Genomic DNA, 20570 nt, shown 5'->3' with positions numbered 1-20570 from the left:
GTTATTCTATGCAGCGCTTGACTTTGTGGTTACCACAGCAACCAGTAACCGTCCGCTCACCCCTCAGCCCCTTTTATTGCTTCCGTGTTGCAACCGTGGTATGTAGTGAGATCAGCTCTGTGTTTAATTTACAAGTACATTTTAACTTAAGACGAATTTAATTATACACAGGGTTTCCTGTATATTTTTTCCCCCATGTTTTGGATATGTTTTTAACTGCTATCGTCATAAACCTTGTGCATGTCAGTTCAGTAAAATTCAAAAATAACTTTCTTTATGCCGGAGGGAAATTGAATGTTGTTATAACTCGTTCAATTAAAGTGCTATCGTAGACAATAATGGCTGTGGATAAAATGAAAGTGAAACAAAATTAAAATTAAACAGATGTGTTTAAAAAATTTTACAACCATTAATTGTTCTGTTTCTCTGTAGTTAGTATAGGTTTATTGTAGAAGCAGCTGGACTGATTTTAACCCCCAACTTGACTGTTCAGTGTGCTCCCATTTTTTAATTAAAATGAACAGTTCAGGTGCCAATTGAGGGATAGTCTTTGAATTATTAATACATTAATTGGGGCATAATTTCTTCATATAATAATTTTTACAAAGAATCTAGAAAATTAATGACAACCTCTCTTCACGAGACTGTCATAGAAAAACAACGTCTTCAATCAGAGGCTCCTTCAATTTTGCTGTGAAACAGACGGCTACAAGAAATCCTGCCATCGCCGTCTACAATAACTCTTTAAAGAATCTTGAAAGATTTAAATTAGAAAAACATTTATTTTCCATTTGGGAACAATGAAGTATGTTTGCGTTTTCATTTGTATTGTTGTAACGTCTCTAAGTGTCCACACGGGGGCAATAGTGGCTCAATTAACCCAAAGCAAGTCAGGGGAGAGAAACTAGAGCGTGTTTTATTGGTCAAACCGGAGAGGACAATGAATCTTTCACTTAATTTAGTTGAATGTTTTTTTACGTGGGCACATGCATTTTTGGTTGTATTTTGTGCCCCTCTTTGCCCTCTGATGCTTGCTGTGGCGTCTAAACATTTACTTAAAAAAAAAGGGGGGGACTCCCCACTTTGTGTCACATTCAGACTTCGCCTGACGCTCATTTACTCCAACCACCTCTAGCCTGCCCAATCGTCTGAAGGCTCGGGGAAGATCTGTCCGATGATTAGCCCTCTCCGACAGACGGGGATTAAAGCTGCTGATCTCTAATTATTATAAAGCATTCGTCAGCACATTTATCCATCCATTTCAGGGGCCGGCAGTAAAGCGGAGGCGGAGAGTGTGGATGTCCTGTTAGGGGCTCTTTCTCTGCGCGCGCGTGTGTGTGTATGAGACGAGGCCTGGAGCCGACCAACGTCGGGGGACTCAGGAACTGGGAAATCCTCCCGAGGCAAGTCCCACGACGCAGACACGCCACGCTCCGTTCAGCTTCCTCCCTCCTTCCCTCCCCACGCTCGCATCCTGTGCTTTTCGGCTCAAGATGGCGGTGCAGGCAGCAGAAAAGGACGGAATAGTGAGTATTCCCAAAGCCACATCAGCGATAGAAAGCATAGGTGGAAGGAATGAGGTGTGTGGGAGGAGGGATTGCGTTCATTTGTGCATTCGGTGGGGATTGCTTGGTAATGCGCGTCCTTATCTGGACGTGGAAGTGCTGTAAACGTGGACCAGAGCGCAAAAAAAAAAAAAAAACTAGAGGAGGGTGGGTTGATGGGGTTGGCGGGGGGGATCCTCCTCTTTCATCCAACCATCATCCCATGCGTGGGGCTTGGGGGAGGAAATGAGGAGATCCAGCCCGGTTGTGGTGGCGTGCCTTCACCCTCCGCCGCACGGTGCTCGACACGCAATCAGCTCTCTAAACCTGCCAGCTCGTCATTGTTGCGAACCGCGTAGCGAGGCCACAACAATTATCAATTATTGATCACACAGGCCCGCAGCCTCACGGTGGGTCTCTGACCTCGGTCCTGCTTGCGTATCGGCTCCTGATTTGTGTTCTGTGTATGTTTTCAAGAACATGGACGGGGATCACACGCTGAACGACTCACCGGAGAACCCCGGTCTGATCTCACCCGACAAGGAGGATTTATCTCGTCTTTTGGTAAGAAATCTCTCCCCCGCACCTCCACACGCCCCCCCAGTACCATTGTTTGGGTCGGGCTTTGAAGAGTGTATCTTCATATCCCAGTGTTTGATTTGTGTATTCGTTTGGGTGGGTGTGGTGGTGGTGGGTGTTGTATGCAGACGGTGCCTTTCAGCGGGCGCATTCGCGGCGGAATGCGACCGGGGAAGAAGATCATAGTGATGGGCATCATCGATCTGGAGCCAAACAGGTGAGATAAGGCCTCACAAAGCGGCAGGCTCAGTCTAACCTTTGCATATCTATAATACTCTGAATACAAGTCGGATTGATATCTTAAGATAAAATTCTTTTTTTTTTCTTCTTCTTCACTTTGTCAAACTTGTACATCCACTTCATGAGGGCAGTGGAGCTTTAAATGTGCAGAGACAGGGCGTTTCCTCACCAGTAGGGAGAACAGAAAAGAGGGGCAGGGAGGAGGTGGTGGGGGGGATGTAGGGGAAAATATGAGGAATAAGATTCCCCAGTGAGGCAGAATTTGTTTGGGTGTGTCTTTTACCCTTCATGGAGACTTGTGTTGAATTTGAAGGGGTGGGGGGGAAATCCTCCCCATGACCTCATCTTTCCCGCTGCTGGCAGAGAATTCAGGGTCCAAAGTTCATGTGAAAAATAAGAGCTGCTCCAACAAGCTGTCTTTGTTTCGCTTTCTTCTTCTTTTTATTTTTTGTTGCGTCTTGGAAAGTTTGCAGCAAGGATGAGATGCTTGAGTGTGCATGAGCTGCACAGCTGCAGGGGAGGGAGGACAAGCAGAAACTGCAGCACGAGGGATTATGCATAATTAACACTCACACTCACGGTTTGCTCTTAGACAGCAGCAGTAGAATTATTCATATGTCTCATCCCAGATTAGCTACAGACATGGACACGTTTATTGCCCCCCAATGGTGAAGATGAGTAAAAAGCCTAGAGATGAATGCATCTTTAATTGAAGTGGTCTAATTGCATTCAGTATGAGAAACATATGTTGAGTAATTGTTTAGCTTGTTTTCACAGGGAATAAATATGACGTGACACCTAGGGCCATTTCCTTAAATGGGGAGCGTAAGGGAAGACTTTGGATAACCTGGGAAGATTAAACGCTAAATAAATTTCAAGGCTCTTTAGCAGAGGTGACAACATAATTGTCCATTTTTAGATCTACTGTCCGACTGCAATGTCTTTTATTGTCTCCTCAGCTTCGACGTCAGCCTGACCTGCGGACGGGATTCGGAAAAGGATGACCCGCCGTTCGACGTGGCCCTGGAACTCACCGCTAGCTTCAGCAACCGGCAGTTTCTGCGGCGCGCCCGCATCTCAGGCAAATGGACAGATGAGGAAGCTTCCACTACCTACTTCCCTTTCATCCCTGACCAGCCTTTTAGGGTAAGAGCTTCTTTGCTGTTAGTATCTCAACATAAGAAGAGGAAGTCCCAGAGATCTGCTAGGTGTTTCCCAAACTTGGAGGTCAGGGGATCGAACACCAAGACAGAATTTAGGGAGTTGATGTGCTGATGACACAAAATGACAATTGTTCCTTTTTAGGCTCCAAAAAACTGAAATTGAACAATTTACATTTGACATGCCCTGACTTTTCTAAAAAAAAATTAAATAAATAAATCTGATCTTTTTTTCAAATCCTTGGACGAATCGCACAAAAACATTAGCAGGTAGTTCAAACAACACTCTTCAGTGTGGAGGTGGAAAGAAGACCCCTTCTGTATCAATGAAGTGTTTAAAAACACGAGGAATCATGAAGGCTGTTGAACGCTCCCTGGAAGGAAGATGGATTTTGTATTTGAAAACAACTGAACTGGTTGCTCAGCTGGAGGAGGGGAAGCGCCTGTTATCATGCAAATCATGTGGGAAAGGGATGGAGACGGGTCGACGTCACCCTCCTGTCAAGCCTTTTAGGTAACAGGATGTAGAATCTACTAAAGTGAAGTTGCCAGGTTTCATCTATTTTTGAAGAATCCAGTTGTATTGTTCAGCAAACTGGATAAAGAAATGTTGGCAGTGTTTTGGAAATCTCACAGTTAATTCCACGGTCTCCTCCTGACTCCACATTTGAGTAAACAGAGACGCACGTTGGCTAAAAACGGTAGAAACATTCAGTGGTATCGGACAAAATTGGTCATTTCTGTAGATTTCCTATCAAAATCAGTGATCAAAAATCTTCTGGAAGACCTTTGATTGGCGCATCTTTAATAAACGAGACGATCCTCTGTCCTTGCAGCATTAAAACCGAAACAAACGGCATAAACCCTGCGCGTCGTCATGTGTGTCTAATGTTAACACAACCTGCATGTGTGCAGTGGTGTGTTTACAAAAACAGCATCAGCTGCTCACATACAGGACGAAGTCAGGAGAGAGAGAGACTCTTCGGGTTGAACAGCTGTGACTCATCACTGCTAGACATGAGTGGCCCGGATGCTCATTCACATTCCGCTCTAATAAATTATGAATCACGATCAGCCAGAAATAGTTTGAGTTTAAAGTTATCCTGGACGTCCGCGTTAATATGCGTTGTCTAGGCGTCCTTTCTGCTTCTCGCTGCCGTCTCTGTGATAAGGCGATCGTCGCTTGTGGTGGGCGCGCAGTCAGGAGCTGGAGCCTGGAGATTACAGCTGTTTGTCTGAAACAAAGTGGAGGCATGTGGACAGACACATGATGATCTGTGGTTTTTACAGTGAAAAGGCTCTTTTTTTTTTTGCTGATCTCTTTATGGAAACAGGCCTGTTAGTGGCAGGGAAAGCTTCCTCCGGTCTAAGGAGTGGGTGGATGTCTACCAGTGTGGTTTATGTGTTTATTACTGTATTTGGTCAAAAGTTGAACTTGCTGTGATCGTGAGCATCGCTTTGTGTTGTGCTTCGGGTCAAACTGAACAAGTGGGGGAAAAGGGAAGCATTAATGGGTCCAAAAAAACTTGACCTGTTTATAACATGAAATGAAAGATTTTACTGAATAAACTGACTGGGGGGGGTGGATGCAAGAATAAGAATTACTTAATTACTTTTCTAATGATGAATGTGTAAGACCTTTTATAAAATTGCTGTAAAACCATAAAGTCAAAAACTGATGCAATATCTCTCTCTGGCTAACACATTAATTGTTTTCCGGTGCAACAAGCAGCATATAATGAAGTCGTTTTGTTCTCATTTGTCACTTTGAAAGCACAAACTCTAGAATGAATTTTTACTGAGATTTTCTGCTGTAGACAAAGAGAAAGCAGCCCAGCTTTGTGAAATGAGGGGAAAATTGTACCTGATTTTTAATTTAGATAGTGAGAAATAATAGTAAAATCTTAAAAAGGTTTGTGGGTTATATCTCTACCATCTCTGCATGTTTAGAGACTAAAAATATTCTCCATTCTTCTGTGCAAAATCTCTCTAGCTCAGTTAGTTAGGATGGAGTGCATGTGAATGACAAATGTTAAATCTAGCCACACACTCAAAGTCAAATGTGAGTCTGTGCTTTGACTAGACCATTCAGTGACCTTAATATGCTTTAATCTAAACCATTCCGTTGTAGCTTTAGGAGCATGTTTAGGATCACTGCGTTGCTAATATCAGCTTTTGTTTTACTAGTTCCAAAGGCAAATCTTTTTCACTTGCAAGACATTTTTCCCATGTTATAAATGAAATAATCTGCCAGTGGAACCACACTTCAAAAAACTAAAAATAAAATGAAATGATGAAATTATTTACTTTAAACAAGCTTCCATATCTTGCTGAAAAGTTCTTTCTAAGTTAGTTTTGTCTTATTTAAAGTGTACAATTATATTTTCACTAGAAAAAAAACAAAACTTGATGACATTTAATGAATTAATTTTTTTTTCTTTTTTTTTGCTGTGAATTTTATGGTCACTACATGACAAACTGGAAATGGTTAAGGGATAGACTGAATAAGCTATTGTTATTTTGTCCCAAGTAAATTCTACTACAACCTGCTTTTTGAGTCTGACTCTTTTCAGTTATTTTATCTTTCGGCTGAAGATGTAATTTGCCAAATTAAAACACGTGTCATTTATTTATTTTTTTTTTAGGTCTTCTGCCCCTGCTTTCCTTTACTTTATCTGCTTCCTTTCTCTGCTTCCCTTCCTGCAGATTGAGATCCACTGCGAGCACCAGCGCTTCCGGATATTCGTGGACGGACACCAGCTCTTTGACTTTTACCACAAAGTAAACTCCTTGCCCTCAATCGACACAGTACGGATACAAGGAGACCTACAGATCACCAAGCTCGGCTAACGCTCCCTGCTCTTCCCACTCGCAGGAGATCTATTTTGCGCGTGTGTGTGTGTGTGTGTGTGTGTGAAGCAAAGACTTGATCACAAATGACCGCACACACACGCAGACACACTAGCGCTTTACATCGTCACCGGTAAGGGGTGAACTAGCTCTCTGTTTAGGATTTCTCAACTGTTTTTCTCCAGTCGTGAGGATATAACGTGTTTCTGCTCATTTTCTTCTTTTTTCTTTTTTTGTTTTCAACTAATTTATCCAATCATTAATTTAAGCTCTAAAGTAAAAGCAAACCTCTAAAATTGAAAAATGAAAAGATTGTTTGCGAGGAAAATTTGAGTTCAAGGTGGGAAAATCTACTGTTTGTTTTTTGATTGTGATCTTTGCTTTAAAAGATTCTTTAATAGAAATGATACTTCAGATGAAAAAAACTGAATCTGCTCATGTTGTTCAACACGCAAGCAAATTTACCAGTGACTGCTGCAGAATGGGTTTTACTCCAGATAAAACTGATGTCAGTAGAAACGTCAGTTTTTGGGTTTTTTTTTCCCTGTATGCTTGGTTTCAATTTTTTATTTTTTTTTCAAAGCTCAGTCATGTCAATTCAGTTCAAATTTAAAGTCTTATTACTGCAGAACTAAAACTTTCCGGCCTATTTGTTACTTTCCGCCGTTGCACTTTCAACTCTTGTGCTCTCCATGAGGTTTATCCTAGTTTACGTGATGATGTGCTGCAGCCTCCCCGACCCAAATACCTAAAAACCAGGATTATATCGAGACGTCCCATATTGCCGTGTGCTGCGTTGGCAGGCTGATTTCTAGTGACTCCTGCAGATGGGAAGCAGAAAATGATGTTGAAATGACTTATTTTGTGCAATTGGCTTAACTTCAAGAAATCCCTCAAACCTGAAAGCAGGGCCACGTCATTGTCGGTACTTTGAATGTACGATGTGCATGTTTCCATGGTCGTGCGGGCGACATAGCGATGTACATAATTAATTTAAAATGTTTAACAGTTCAGTTGTTTTTGCAGTGTGGCTGTCGATGTCACAGTTCAGGAACGTGTGTGGGCTTTTTATTTGTGTTTTCTGAATCTTTCCACACCAGCTCAGAGCGAGGCGGAGCTTTATGGTCACCAGCAGCTCCTTCTGAAGTCTTACCAGTAACAATGCGACGCACCAGTCTGTCTCTATGATTGTTCCGCTACGTGCAGAAGATCCCTTTTTTTTATTTTCCTCGGTTGTGACAACTCTGCACTAATTGTCGTCTTAAAACTGGTAAAAGTCGTACTTCCTGTTGGTGCTGCGATTTCTCCTCTTCCAGTGTTAACATTTTTACTGGGTTGTAAGTTCCATAAGATGAAATGTACTAAAATTTCACAGAGGAAGCAAAGGCTGTGGGTTGCCAAGTTGGGATATGCTGATTAAAATGTAGCATATTTTGTCAACTGCCATGTTACCGAGTATTAGACAAGTTTATGGAGTATTACTTTAAAAAAATATTCTGCATTGATGTTGCATCTAGTTTCTCTGAATTCAGAATATGGATCTGGAAATTGCATCAAAATTTGTTGAATTGTTAATCATTATTACAAATAATGCAATTATCTCCACTCAATGTGCTTTAACACTAAAGAGACGTTTAATGTAATGCAAAAACAGTTTCTTGCTGCAATGTTTACTATGTTTATTTGGTGGATACCTCCAGCTTTGTAAAGACGTCAAGGGGCGTTTTTTTTTGTTATAATGAAATCTGATCTGTAAGAAGCAGCTGAAATTTTTTTATTTATTTTTATTTTTTCATAATCTTGCTGTAATGTCATGAAATAGATAATAGTAACTTTAAACAACCAGTCACAAAGCTCATTTTTTGCTGTGGATAGAGTAAAACTGATAGTCTGGAAGAAAAATTGCCACGGATTGGTGACATTGATCTAGACTGAATCTGTCTCAGGCCTTGTACACACATAACCAGGTCTTTCTCTAAAAACAAATATTGTACACATGAAATCTGTTTCTGAAAAGTTTTCATCCACATTAACTTGGATAAATACGGCTCTGAGTGTTTGTTTTAAACATTGCACACCCACAGAGGGCGGTGTAGTGCTAAGCTAAAACCAATGTCAGCCAATCAGATTGCTTGAGAACAACCACAACTTCCTGTTGGGGATTAAACATGGCGCCAGGAGGTTCATTTTTGTGGAGAGGTTGAACTACTTTTAAATCGTATTAGAATATGAAGTTAAAAAACACAAAACAATGTTGTTTGGGAACCATTTCAAAGTGAGCATGTGGATATGTTGGCTCATGAATACGCAGGACTCTAAGTCTCCGTTTCACCCATATACACACGGAAAGACAAATATGAAGGGGTTTTTTTAAAATACAGACTTTGGTCTGAGTTTATATAAATGCGTAACTTTAGTGATATTAAACAGTTTTTGTGAGGGAGAAAGGCCAAAATGAATAAAAGAATTTTGTTTTCCTTGATATCCGGCTACGTGTGGACTAGGCCTAAGATTCAAACAAAACTAGAGAACAATGTTTTATTTGTTTTTTTTCTTGTGAAGGATATTTTTAAGAAAATTTTGTAGAAAGCAATTTGCCACAAATTTGACCTCGGACACCATCTGGTGTACTCCACGTTGATGGCAAAGAGTTCAAAGGTTTTTTCTGGAATAAGCCATGGCGTCTGTGCCCTAAGCGATGCGCTGACTTCACTGCCTAGAACTTCATCCGCCATATCGCGTTTTACACGTTTTCTTTTTCTCCTCGTGCATCAAAATCTCACTGTGGTCGCTAACTGCTCATTCTCTCCCTACTGGTGCAATAAATAACGTTGCTGCTGTGTGAGCGAAGGCTGCTCTGAGGCAGAGCGCCTCTTTGAACCGGGTCTTCCTGAGTTCAGTCCTTGTTCTTCGCTGGCAGGCGCTCGTTTATTTCGGACACAAACAGAAAGCGCGGTGTGGAATGCGAGTGCGCCGAGAGGTCAGATCAGATCTGTACATGATGTGTAAATGTGCATTGATGGCGTTTGATATACTTTCTTTTTTGTTTTTTTGTTTTTTTAAGTTTACGAACAGTGACTATTGCTACTGCCTCAACATGTTGGTATGGTCTACGTGACGAGTGAGAGTGACTCGGTGGTACGGTGCTGGTGGTAGATGTGTGTTCGGTTCAGCGTCATGTTTACAGAGTTGACTGCTGCAGGAATTATGGGGGAGGGAGATAAACAATTGATAAATTATAGCTCTGTGTTTATGTCAAGCTTTCTCAGCTGGGACTCTCTGCGCCAGTCACAATCGGTCATTTGCAAGTTCGTTTTTTTTTTTTTTGTGGGTTGTACTAGGCATGTGTCTAAATCAGATCCTCACGGTATAATGTGGCCAGAACCAAAGGGTTTTAAGGTAAAAACAAATGCATAACATTCTATGGTTGCTTTTATTTAACACCATAAATGTTCCTACTGCTGCTAAAATAGTTATTAAACTGCATATTACAAGTTTAATAACATCTAGAGTAATTTTTTGTTACTCTGATTTCAAAACAAAAACCTGAGCAAAAAAAAGCGACTCCTGAAATTAATGCTGATCTTTTTTGGATGGCTCTTTTTGGGTAGGATTGTCAGGCTTAAAGGAGGCTTATGGTGCAAAATTTGTATTCTGCACTTTTTTGTACTTCCGTTCGAGTTTCTACTGCTTCTAAAAAGTGCTTGGAGGGGGAAAAAAATCCACCCAGATGTTTTTTTTGTGTCTGGAAAAATGACCTGTTTCAAAGTACTCCACAAATCAGCAGGAACTGCGCCTCACCTAGTAACCCAAGCGAAACTCCAGCACGTTGGTCAGCTGTGTGCACTGTACAATGGCTGCTGGAAAAGATGAGAGAGTTTTGTTGTTGACTCACCATACAGACACCAGTTGTTGGTTGCACAGGAGGCTCTACTAATGCTTTTCAAATGATGTACGGTTGTATAATTACTCATGTTTTGTTATTTTCACGTGAGTGTAAACGTTGAGCTGGAGGGCGTGGCCAGCAGCGGCTCATTTGGATTCAAAGTGACAAGAGGCCCTAAAACGCCTCATTCTGAAAACTGACCAGACTGAAAACCGGAAGCAAAAAATATAAACATGTTTTTGTTTTTTTAATAGACCTATCCTAACCTGCTCACATAACAAGTCACCTTTAAGTGTTAATCAATGCTTCTATATTTGCTACACCGTTACTGTATGAAAGTATTTCTACACAGTAGAAACAAGAAAACAAATGACGGTGTACAGCAACAGGTGTGAGAGGGGCAGCAGCTTTGTCACAGCCAAACCCAACTGTTGCACCTTCTTGACCATCTCGTTGAAAAGAAAAACGTCAAACTGTTACGAACGGTATTCAGGAAACTTTAGCATTTTTTTTTGTTGTTTTGTTGCCAAGGCATTGCATGGATACCTTGACCCCAGTATCCATGCCTAGGTTGTAACCATGTCTGCAGACCATGATGCACATCGCATAACAACCTTGTAGGGTACTCGTATGTTCCTTCTTTGTTCTGGTGCACTTTAACCCAACCTTTGAGGCTCCCGCTTTGATACGTGCGCTCAGAAAGCTTCTGTTCTGTACTTGTTGATCTACTTATGATCCCATAAATCCTCCACAGCGTTACGGAAGGTAAACTCTGGGAAATGTTTTTTGTTTTTTCTTTCTTAAAACTCCAGACTGTTCCATTATTTGCTCTGCAAACCCATTTAAAATGGGAAAATGTAACCGAAGAACTGAATGTCTCTCTCTTTCTGATTGTAGCCGGTTTGAACACAACCCGGCTCCTGCTGCCGCCAGAATTTATTCCCAGCTGTGTTCAAGTAAGAAAATCCACGTCTTATTTGGAAAGCTTCCAGTTGAAGCGTGTGCTACCCTATTTTTTATTTATTTATTTCTTTTAAGATGTAGATACTGGTGGGTGTGGCCTCAGGGGATTTATTTTGTACATTTTATGAATGAGTTATGAGGCATAAATGCGTGCGTGGCAGCTCGTAAACGTAACTGTTAACCCCCCACCCCAGTTTCTGGTTTGGTCTAGCATGCTGTTCATTTTCTCTTCATCATTCAATGTTTGTTGAGGCTGTTTACAGAAAAGTATGAGTAGAAATGTTCTGTTCCAGTACACACCTTGATTGCAAGCTGAAGGATTAGGAAGAAGAAATACCAACTATTTCATAATAAATATTTTTTTCCTTCCAGTTGGAACAACTTTCTCAAAGTGCGACAAACTAAAACGGCTGTTGTGTGAAATACTCCGTCCCGTTTATTTACAAAAGTGTCCTAGTAGAAGTAGGCCGATCGCTTCCTAATGTGTTGTGTGGTTTGTACAGGTCATTTTCTAATAATTTATTGTAACCTGCAGGTTCAGTGAGCCTGCTCTATGACGCTGTCTAAATAAAAGGCATATTGAGAAGTCACAGTCTCCAATTTGTGCAAACGTTTTCGTTTCTTCCTTGGTGGCGGGGATTACACTTTGCCGTCAACCAACAGGTCTACGGAGCTGGATCGTCTCCAATTGGTTTAGCTGTCGGATTATTTGCCCTGGTGGTTCTCAGGAGCTGCTTTCTGAGTGTGTGGTTACAGAAATCACAAACATGGAGCATTCCTGAAAATACATGAGGACAAATTATTAGTCGGTTAACTTTGCTGATGAATAAACTTTAAATATGAGTTTAAATAACTTTTTAATGCGACATTGAAAAATAGACGGGAATCAAAAGGGCGGTAGACTGCGTAGGTCTGATTGGTTTTAGCTTTGAGTCTCTTTGCTTCCATACTCAATATCAGAACCAAAAGTACAGTTCAGCTGTCGTCCTCACATCTGCATATTTATAAGTTCCGTAATGGATTGAAAGAAGCTCGTCGATGTGATAGATGGTAACTCTGAAACAGGTGCACTGGTTTCTGCCCAGTGCTGGATCTGTTCTGTCATTTATTATTCTCTGAAAACCTGACCACACGTGGGCGAATTTGAAATTTGCCCCCCCACCTTTCCACAAGGTATGTTTGACACAAAACAACAACAAAACACCGAACAGCGTCGTGATTTGTTTTTCACATGGAAGTTTTTGTCAAGGTGGCTGAGAACATGAAAATGTTGGGACAGTTTGAACTCAAAATGCCTGTTGGAAACCTGAAGTAAAAGGCATTTTGTTTTAATTTTTGTGAAGTACACATCCGAAACGACTGAATAATGTTTCTAAACTTTTTAAATTATTTGGAGGTGAGGGTTTTTTTTGTTTTGTTTTTTTTTAAAGAGGAAAATTAAAGTTTAGGAATGTTTTAAGCCAGAGAGAAGAAACGAGTTCCTCAAACAAAATCCGAGGTCACCTGAAAGCACCTGTGGGCTAAAGATGTTCTCACAATCTGATAAATATGGAGAACGTTTGCTTGGTAGAGAAGTCCAATACTGCCACATCCAGTGATGTGAATACTGCCAAATTTTTTTGTGATGCCAAAAAAAATTCTCCATAACATTAAAGCTCTGCTTTAAACGTGAGATGTGAATGAAATGACTGTACTCATGCAAACGTCTGAGTGTCCTAATGAAGCTTTATACAAGTCTGTCATTTCTTTTCATTTAAAAAGTGGTGTCCAAACTTTTTGCCCCACGTGGCAAAACTGGCAAATTTGAACTCCTGGCCAGCCACAAAGTTCGTTTTGGGGGGGGGGGGGGGTTATTTTTGCATTTAAACTCAAATGTAAAAATTTGAAAAAAGCAGAACCCTGACAGGGCTTGTCGTTTATGTCCTCACAGCTACTGAGTGGCCTACACCAAGCCCTAATCATTTGCATCCCGGTTGCACTGGATAAGCATCTCAAAACAGGGAACATTTCACCCTGTATGCAAAGATAAATGTCTTAACCGGCTGGCCACAAAAGCAAGCAAATGAAACGGCTGAGGAGGAGCGGAGTCCTGGTGAGAAACACCTGAGGAAGTTTAAAAAAAAAATTGTTTTAAGAATTAAAACAACTAAAGAGGACAATGCTAAATGTTGAAGAGAAAAAAGTCTATGAATATTAAAATCAAAATGGCACCAACACAAGACTAATCCGCTGGAAACGTCGTACTTTAGAATAACAAATAAAGTATTTTTCTTTATATAACGTGATGTTTGTGACATTTATCAAACCTGTGTTTGATAAAACAGTTGCTTGAATGTGTTTTTTCCAATTTATTCTGTAAATATTCAGCAGAATTTTGAAATTCTTCGTCTTTAGTTTCGTTTATTTATTTGTATGTATTTCAGCTATAATTCTGTAATGGAAGAGAGAGAGAGAGAGAGTAAGAAGAAGAAAAAAAATCACAAAAAGCATCCACCATTTTAGTGACTCTAATAGCTTTCTCCTTTGTACAAGCTCAAAAGATAACAAAAAGGAAGAAAACGGAAACCAGGTCGACCTATTCTAGTCTATTAAGCAATTCAAGAGACTATTTCTGATTGTATAAAACCAAACGGCATCACAGAAAGCCGTCATAGTCCTCCTGAGCAACAAGGGGCGCTACAGAACAAAATTTTTTTAATGTTTTTTTTTTTTTATATATATATGTATAAGCCAGTATGAAAAGACAAAAGATTAATTAAATGACTTTGATTCGGATGGACGGGGAACTCATTTTTTGTTCAAAGGGACTAGTTTCTTTTTCATTTCCCCCTCCTCGCGGCATCCTTCTTGTTTGCTGGCTGTGTTTCCTCCCCGGGTGGTTCTGTCATGTCGGGGATGCAGCAGCTCAGGCTGCTGGTCAGCGAGCGGCTAACGGCGGCTGCAGAGGAAATCTTCGGGCTCGTTGAGAGGACAATAACGGAGTACCAGGAGGAGGTGGTCCGCTCCAAGAGAGAAATCATCCAGCTGAGGCAGCAGATCGAGCAGCTGACCGTCTTACAGCCCCGAGTGTCTTTGTTCAAAGGAGGTTGGTAGCGACGCCGTCGAAGCAGCCTTCGAGCTGTTGCTAAGTAACCGAGAAAAAAAAGAAAAAGAAGAAGAAACAACCACTTGCCATACATTGTCAGATCGTCATACGCGTATGACAAACTGATGGCTATATCTGTCAGATCAGCATACGTTTGCATACGTTTCAGCATACGTTGTCAGATAGTCATACGCTTAGCTCAGACATGTATACGTTGTCATTACCATATGATTTTATTTAATCAGCAACATAGAATCATGACGTAGATAAGGATTTTTTTCAAAAGTGAAACACTGGTTTTGCCCCAGTTTCAGTGTGGGTAAAAATTGCGTTTTCATACACGACATGCTATCCAAGTTGGCAGACATGTTATCCAACCCAAAAATATTAAGGAAGTGGGGGACGTGAATTTAAACAGGGCGTGTTTTAGGACGTGTTTTGTAGTTTACTGCAGCTGCAGCAGCATTAAATTTAATTTATTTAGTTACTTTTTATTGTGTCTCTTCTCGCGTATGACAAGCTGACGACTCCTCTCAATATGGCGGACCTCCTGCAGAATGCGCATGCGTGCGCATGCGCTCTTACCATATGTATGCTATTCTGACATGTATGGCTATCTGACAGAACAGCGGCCATATGAGCAACATCCGCAGTAATTTAGTTTAAGAAAATGTGCCGTAAAACATAGCTAAACACAGTTAAACTGTATCAAGAAGCATATAGAACTTTTACTGGACTTTTACACTTGTAGGTCAGTTATTCTATCTATCTATCTATCTATCTTGAAAATAACAAGCTTTATATTCTGTAAAATTCACATTCTGTTGGTTTCGTTTTTATACTTCCATCTGGGTCTCTACTGCTTCTACAAATAGCCCAACCTCTTAAAAAACAAACAGTATATATATATGTGTGTTTATATGGCCTAGTAAAGTGCTTTCTTTACTAGTGATTGGTTTCTTTATAAAGAAACCAATCAGTTTGAAAAGACCAAAGAGAGTTGCTGTTTGGGATTGAGATAAAAGTACGAGAAGGAAAAAGTTGGAGGAGAAAATTGTAAACAAAGGAGCATATTTTTCATTAGGTTCACATTTCTATATTAACATTTTTTTTTATTAGTCCAATATTACATTCAAATCTATAATGTCAGGGCTGGGTGACATGGACTTAGAATTTTATCAATATTTTGCCGTACTATTGTGATAACAAATAAAATAACAATAAAAACTATTTATCACGACTTTCTAAGATAACTGTATGTCTGTCAGTCCAAGGAGCAGCATTCATAGCGCCAGAAACACTGTTCTTGAAAAACATACCTGTCGGAAATAAGCCTCTTCATACTTAAGAATTTACAGATATTTATTATTGTTCTTGTGGACAAAGAAGTGGAGAAAATAGTTAAAGTAGCAGTGTAGTAAAGGCGTTTTAACATTAACTGAAACTTATTGAGACAATAAACGAGCTTTGCATCATGACACAATTATGTTTTTTATTACGATAACTAATTTAAGCGATACAGTAAAAGCCAACTGCTAGCTGTAGGTGGAAAATCATCACAATTAACACAACCAAAGGTTTTAAAGCTTACGTCTGTGTGTAGTTGATATACATAATGTGTTTTACTTTGTGAATTCGTACATGTAGTCCCTCTTTTGCGTGTTTTCTGTCTCCTAGATTTCGAGTCAGCGTCAGAGAACCAAAGCCAGCCCCCAGCAGAGGAACAAAAGGAAGGTGGAGACCATCAGCAGGTTAAAGAGGAGCAGCTGGACGTCTGCATCATCCCAGACGTTGACACCGATTCTTCTGACGACGTAAAAGTTTCTCCTTTCGATTCAGAGACGACCCCTCGCATCGACCCCCGGCTGTTACCAAGCGTCAGCTCCATAACGGCCACTCTGAACGGCGGCGACCAGGGAAAATGGATTCGGAGTTTTGGCGGGAGCTCGTCGCATTCTGATCCGAGTCGCGGCCACGCTTCCCTCACGCAGCCGGAACACGTCCTGGACAGCAAGTCCTGCCGTCTCTGCGGCGTGTCCTTCATCAGGGACTGCGACCTGATCAGGCACGTGGACGAGTCCCACGCGGGGCAGAAGGCCTTCAGATGCTTCGAGTGTCACAAGGAGTTTGCCCGGAAAGACAGCTTGACTTTGCATCTGAGGGTCCACACGGGCGAGAAGCCGCACAGGTGTTCCTTCTGCGGGAAGTTCTTCACCCAGACCTCCAACCTCAGGGTTCACATGAGGAAGCACACGGGCGAGAAGCCGTACTTCTGCAGCTCGTGTGGCAAAATGGTGACGTACTCGTATCACCTAAAAACATGCTCCAGGCGGTCCTCAGTCACGATGGACGTTGGTGGACATTAGAGGACATTAGAGGTCTTCTATCTGAATCCTGGGTGGTTAAAAAAAATTACACTGCAAACCTGAGTTTGCACAGAAAAGCCTTGGAATCACATTGTACTATGGAAGCTTTCTTCTGATTAGATGCAGATGCTATCGCTGCAGACTATTTATTATTTTTATATGTTATTATCTGTGTTGTTATTATTGTCATAGAGGTCTTTTGGAATCACGTGAAACTTTTTTAACCCATAAAACATCTGTTTGACTCTTCAAGTTTGATTTGAGTAGTTCTACCCCTGCTTATTGTGATGTATCTCTCAATAAAGAACAACTGTGAGATTTAGCAGGTATTGAGACTTTTTTTGGGATAGTTTATTATTTGGCCCCCCAAACTGTGTTTATTTTATGTCCGATTGTACTGAGCTCTTAAATGCAATCACCTTTTTTCAGGTATAGTTATCTTTAGCACTTTGGAAAATGATGAGTTTAGAGAATGAAAACATGCAGGACTGACTTTGGACACCACTGAGCAAACTTCTGATAATGTCTTGGAAATTTGGGCTAAGAGCTGCAGCTAACTTTAGCAGCAACTTTTCACTAACATTTGGGGTTGTTGGCTAAATGCTACAGCTTTTCCAGGAATTGTTTTGGTAATGTTTCATGAATTTAGGTTAACAGCTACAGCTAACGTTTTTGCAGTAATCCTTCGCTAACATTTCGAGGGTGTTGGCTAAAAGTTGCAGCTAACTTTTGCAGGAATATTTTACCAATGTTTTGGGAACTTGGGTTGAAAGTTACAACTAACTTTTCCTGTAACTTTACACTGATATTTACTTGTCTCAGAGTTGCAACTAACCTTTGCAGTAGTATATATTGCTTATAAAAGTTTATATAATATGCTAACTTAAATTATGCTACTATGATTCAAGGATGGTGCATTTGAACAAATTGGAAATGAACAAATGTTTGTCAGAAGTTTCATTCAATAATGAAAACTCTTATTGTATACAGATTCATTACACACCCCCTGATATATTTCAACCATAACTCCTGCTAATTCTGATTGCTATGGCTTCATGCTTCCATCTGCTGAAAGCTTTACGAAAAAGGATGATTTCATTTTTCAGAAGGACGTGACATGTGATCAGATTGCCTAAAGTACCAATTTCTGCATCCAAAGTCATGTCACTCATACGATCAGTTCCATTTAAATTAACCTGAGAAAATAAAATTGGGGTTTGTATAAGATGTAAGCAAGACAGAAATTCACACAAGTAAGATATCAGGGATATCTTGAAGTGTCCAAACTTTGAAAGTTCTTGGGATCACAAAAATAAAAAAGGAAACTTTTAATGCATTTTTTTTATTTTATCTGATCAACAATGTACTAAACCACTTAAATGTTTTTACAAAGAACAAAACAGTATGATTTTTGTTGAAAACTGATCTGTAAATCACAGTTTCTAAATTTCTGGGTTGAGTGTTTTCTTATTGGAGAAGAAGGATTTACTTTTGAGAAAAATAAGTCAATGTTTGCAGTTCTAGTTACTCCAAAAATAAGATGGATGTAAAAACTGTGTTAATAAACGGAAATATATTTTTGTACCTACTCTTTAAAAAAAAAAAAAAAAAAAAAAAAAAAAAAACATGTTATATATTTGTAAAAAAAAATGTTCCCATAAAAATAGACCATAAATAAGTTTTACATTTTGAAAGGAATTAAGCTCGTTTCAAACTATTTAAGTACTCCTAAACTACAGGGGGCGCTGTGGATGTATTTTACTTTTACAGGCGAGCAGGGGGGAGGGGGGAACAAGTCACGGTCCTGTCATTTAATTAGATTATGGCTATGCTTTTTGGACTGCAGTGATTGTTTCTTTGTTTGACAGTCCGGGCGGCATCCTTCTTGTTTGCTGGCTGTGTTTCCTCCCCGGGTGGTTCTGTCATGTCAGGGATGCAGCAGCTCAGGCTGCTGGTCAGCGAGCGGCTAACGGCGGCTGCAGAGGAAATCTTCGGGCTCGTTGAGAGGACAATAACGGAGTACCAGGAGGAGGTGGTCCGCTCCAATAGAGAAATCATCCAGCTGAGGCAGCAGATCGAGCAGCTGACCGTCTTACAGCCCCGAGTGTCTTTGTTCAAAGGAGGTTGGTAGCGACGCCGTCGTTACTTAGCTGTTGCTGAGTAACTGTGATGCATGCAATGCAGCTAGGGGTAAATGAATCTGTCGATTTTCTGTTCTTGCTTCACAAGAACTTCGTGGACATTTACTAAGCATAATTGCCAATGAATACACAAAACTCTTTCTGCAGCATTTCTGCTCTGAAGTTTAACATGTATCGTGTGTATTTTGTCTCCAATCAGGGCCAGAGAATCAAATTCAGCTTCCAGTTGAGCACCAGAAGGAAAGTCAGGCGTGTCAGAGGGTTAAAGAGGAGCAGCTGGATGTCTGCATCAGCCCTGACCCGGATACCGATTCCTCAGAGGACGTAAAAGTTTTTCCTTACGAGTCGCAGGCGACCCCTCGGAGCGACCCCGAGCTGTTACCAACCGTCAGCTCCATAACCGTGACTCTGAACGGCGACGACATGCGCAACGAGTGGAATGAGAATGCCGGCTCAGATTTGACTTACTTCGGCCAAAGTCACAGGGACGCTTCCTTCCTGCAACAGGAGCACATCCTGGACAAAAAGTCCTGCCGTCTCTGCGGCGTGTGCTTCATCAGAGACTGCGACCTGATCAGGCACATGGAGGAGGCCCACGCCGGACACAAGGCCTTCAAATGCCTCGAGTGCCACAAGGAGTTCGCCCGCAGGGACAGCCTGGGTTTGCACATGAGGGTCCACACGGGCGAGAAGCCGCACAGGTGTCACTTCTGCGAGAAGACCTTCACCCAGACCTCCAACCTCAGGGTTCACATGAGGAAGCACACGGGCGAGAAGCCGTACTTCTGCGACACCTGCGGCAAAATGGTGGCGCACTCGTATCACCTGAAGATATGCTCCAGACAGACCTCATGCACGACAGACATCACCGGGGAGAGGGCGTTTCGCTGCTTCCGGTGTGGCAAAAAGTTTCACACGATTTCAGACCTGAACGTGCACATGAAGATCCACGAAGCGAGAAAATCGCACGCGCTTGTGCAGGTTTTCTCTTAATCTGCTGTTTCGCTCTTCATAATGCTTAGACGTTTTTTTTAGAATTGTGAATGCAAATGATTTTTTTTCTTCTTCACAAATTGGTGTACAGGATTACATACAGAAGCTTGGTGTCTTTTAGCTCCTTTTACTTCCTGTTGTTATATCGCTGTAATTAAACTGAGAATGATGAACGAAAAACATCTGCTGTGTCCTTGGCTATATAAACAGTTGTTTTAGGAAATGAACATTTTTTTCCCAGCTTGTGATGTTGGAAACGTGTTACATAAATACATTGAAGGAATCAAAATGACATTTATTTTGAAATTACAGGTACAAAATGTCTTGCACAAGTAATGCAGTGTCTTTTTCTACATAGCATAGCTAAAACAACTGTTGAACCTCTTTATTTCACTGTGATTATGACACTTTCTAATAATAATAAAAAAAATATTTTTTTTCTCCTTTCTAAATATTCTTAAAATTATGATATTTTAATCCAACAGAGTGAGTAGGATCACACTGATTAAACATGAGGTTATTCAGTTTGTATGGAATTTTGTTCCAGATAGGTGGAAACTGCAAAAATGATGAAATACTGAGTTCCTGTATTTGTTTAATGAATAGCAAATGGAACGTCATAAACTGTAGTCTGTCATTACTCATTACTTTGCCACTGTAATGTTTTTATTTTTTGCTTTATTATTTTATCTTCATTCATGTAAAGCACTTTAAATCCCCTTGAATTACTGAAGAGGTGCTATACAAATTAAACTGTCTTACC

At 40.7% G+C, this 20570-nt stretch overlaps 2 protein-coding genes across 3 annotated transcripts; both read left to right on the top strand.

Moving 5' to 3' along the window:
* LOC122842491 (galectin-related protein B-like) lies at positions 1 to 11808 on the top strand. Of its 2 annotated transcripts, XM_044136421.1 has the most exons (6): positions 1 to 98; positions 1266 to 1526; positions 2022 to 2108; positions 2252 to 2340; positions 3323 to 3509; positions 6230 to 11808. In XM_044136421.1, the coding sequence occupies exons 2-6, from the start codon at positions 1494 to 1496 to the stop codon at positions 6371 to 6373; spliced, it is 540 nt and encodes a 179-aa protein (XP_043992356.1). In that variant the 5' UTR covers positions 1 to 98; positions 1266 to 1493; the 3' UTR covers positions 6374 to 11808. The 2 variants fall into 2 exon arrangements, with proteins under 2 accessions (XP_043992356.1, XP_043992357.1); XM_044136422.1 differs by lacking the exon at positions 1 to 98 and having other exon boundaries at positions 980 to 1526.
* Positions 11809 to 13886: 2078 nt separating this feature from the next.
* On the top strand, positions 13887 to 19807 carry LOC122842742 (zinc finger protein 664-like). The gene is made up of 3 exons (XM_044136884.1): positions 13887 to 14307; positions 15985 to 16601; positions 19454 to 19807. Exons 1-3 carry the CDS (start codon positions 14109 to 14111, stop codon positions 19805 to 19807), a joined length of 1170 nt encoding a protein of 389 aa, XP_043992819.1. The 5' UTR covers positions 13887 to 14108.
* Positions 19808 to 20570: the final 763 nt, after the last annotated feature.

This window comes from Gambusia affinis, linkage group LG13 (assembly GCF_019740435.1).
Source record: "Gambusia affinis linkage group LG13, SWU_Gaff_1.0, whole genome shotgun sequence".
Classification (NCBI taxonomy): Eukaryota; Metazoa; Chordata; class Actinopteri; order Cyprinodontiformes; family Poeciliidae; genus Gambusia; species Gambusia affinis.
Note: the sequence above shows the minus strand (reverse complement) of the source record. Positions and strands in the feature narration are given on the sequence as shown.

Coding starts and splice junctions, on each gene's coding strand:
- LOC122842491 (XM_044136421.1), top strand. CDS start 1,494: ATGGCGGTGCAGGCAGCAGAAAAGGACGGAATA. Junction 2,341..3,322: donor ATCGATCTGGAGCCAAACAG/GTGAGATAAGGC, acceptor TTGTCTCCTCAG/CTTCGACGTCAGCCTGACCT. Junction 3,510..6,229: donor TCCCTGACCAGCCTTTTAGG/GTAAGAGCTTCT, acceptor CCCTTCCTGCAG/ATTGAGATCCACTGCGAGCA.
- LOC122842742 (XM_044136884.1), top strand. CDS start 14,109: ATGTCGGGGATGCAGCAGCTCAGGCTGCTGGTCAGCGAGCGGCTAACG. Junction 14,308..15,984: donor AGTGTCTTTGTTCAAAGGAG/GTTGGTAGCGAC, acceptor TCTGTCTCCTAG/ATTTCGAGTCAGCGTCAGAG. Junction 16,602..19,453: donor GCAGCTCGTGTGGCAAAATG/GTGACGTACTCG, acceptor TGCCACAAGGAG/TTCGCCCGCAGGGACAGCCT.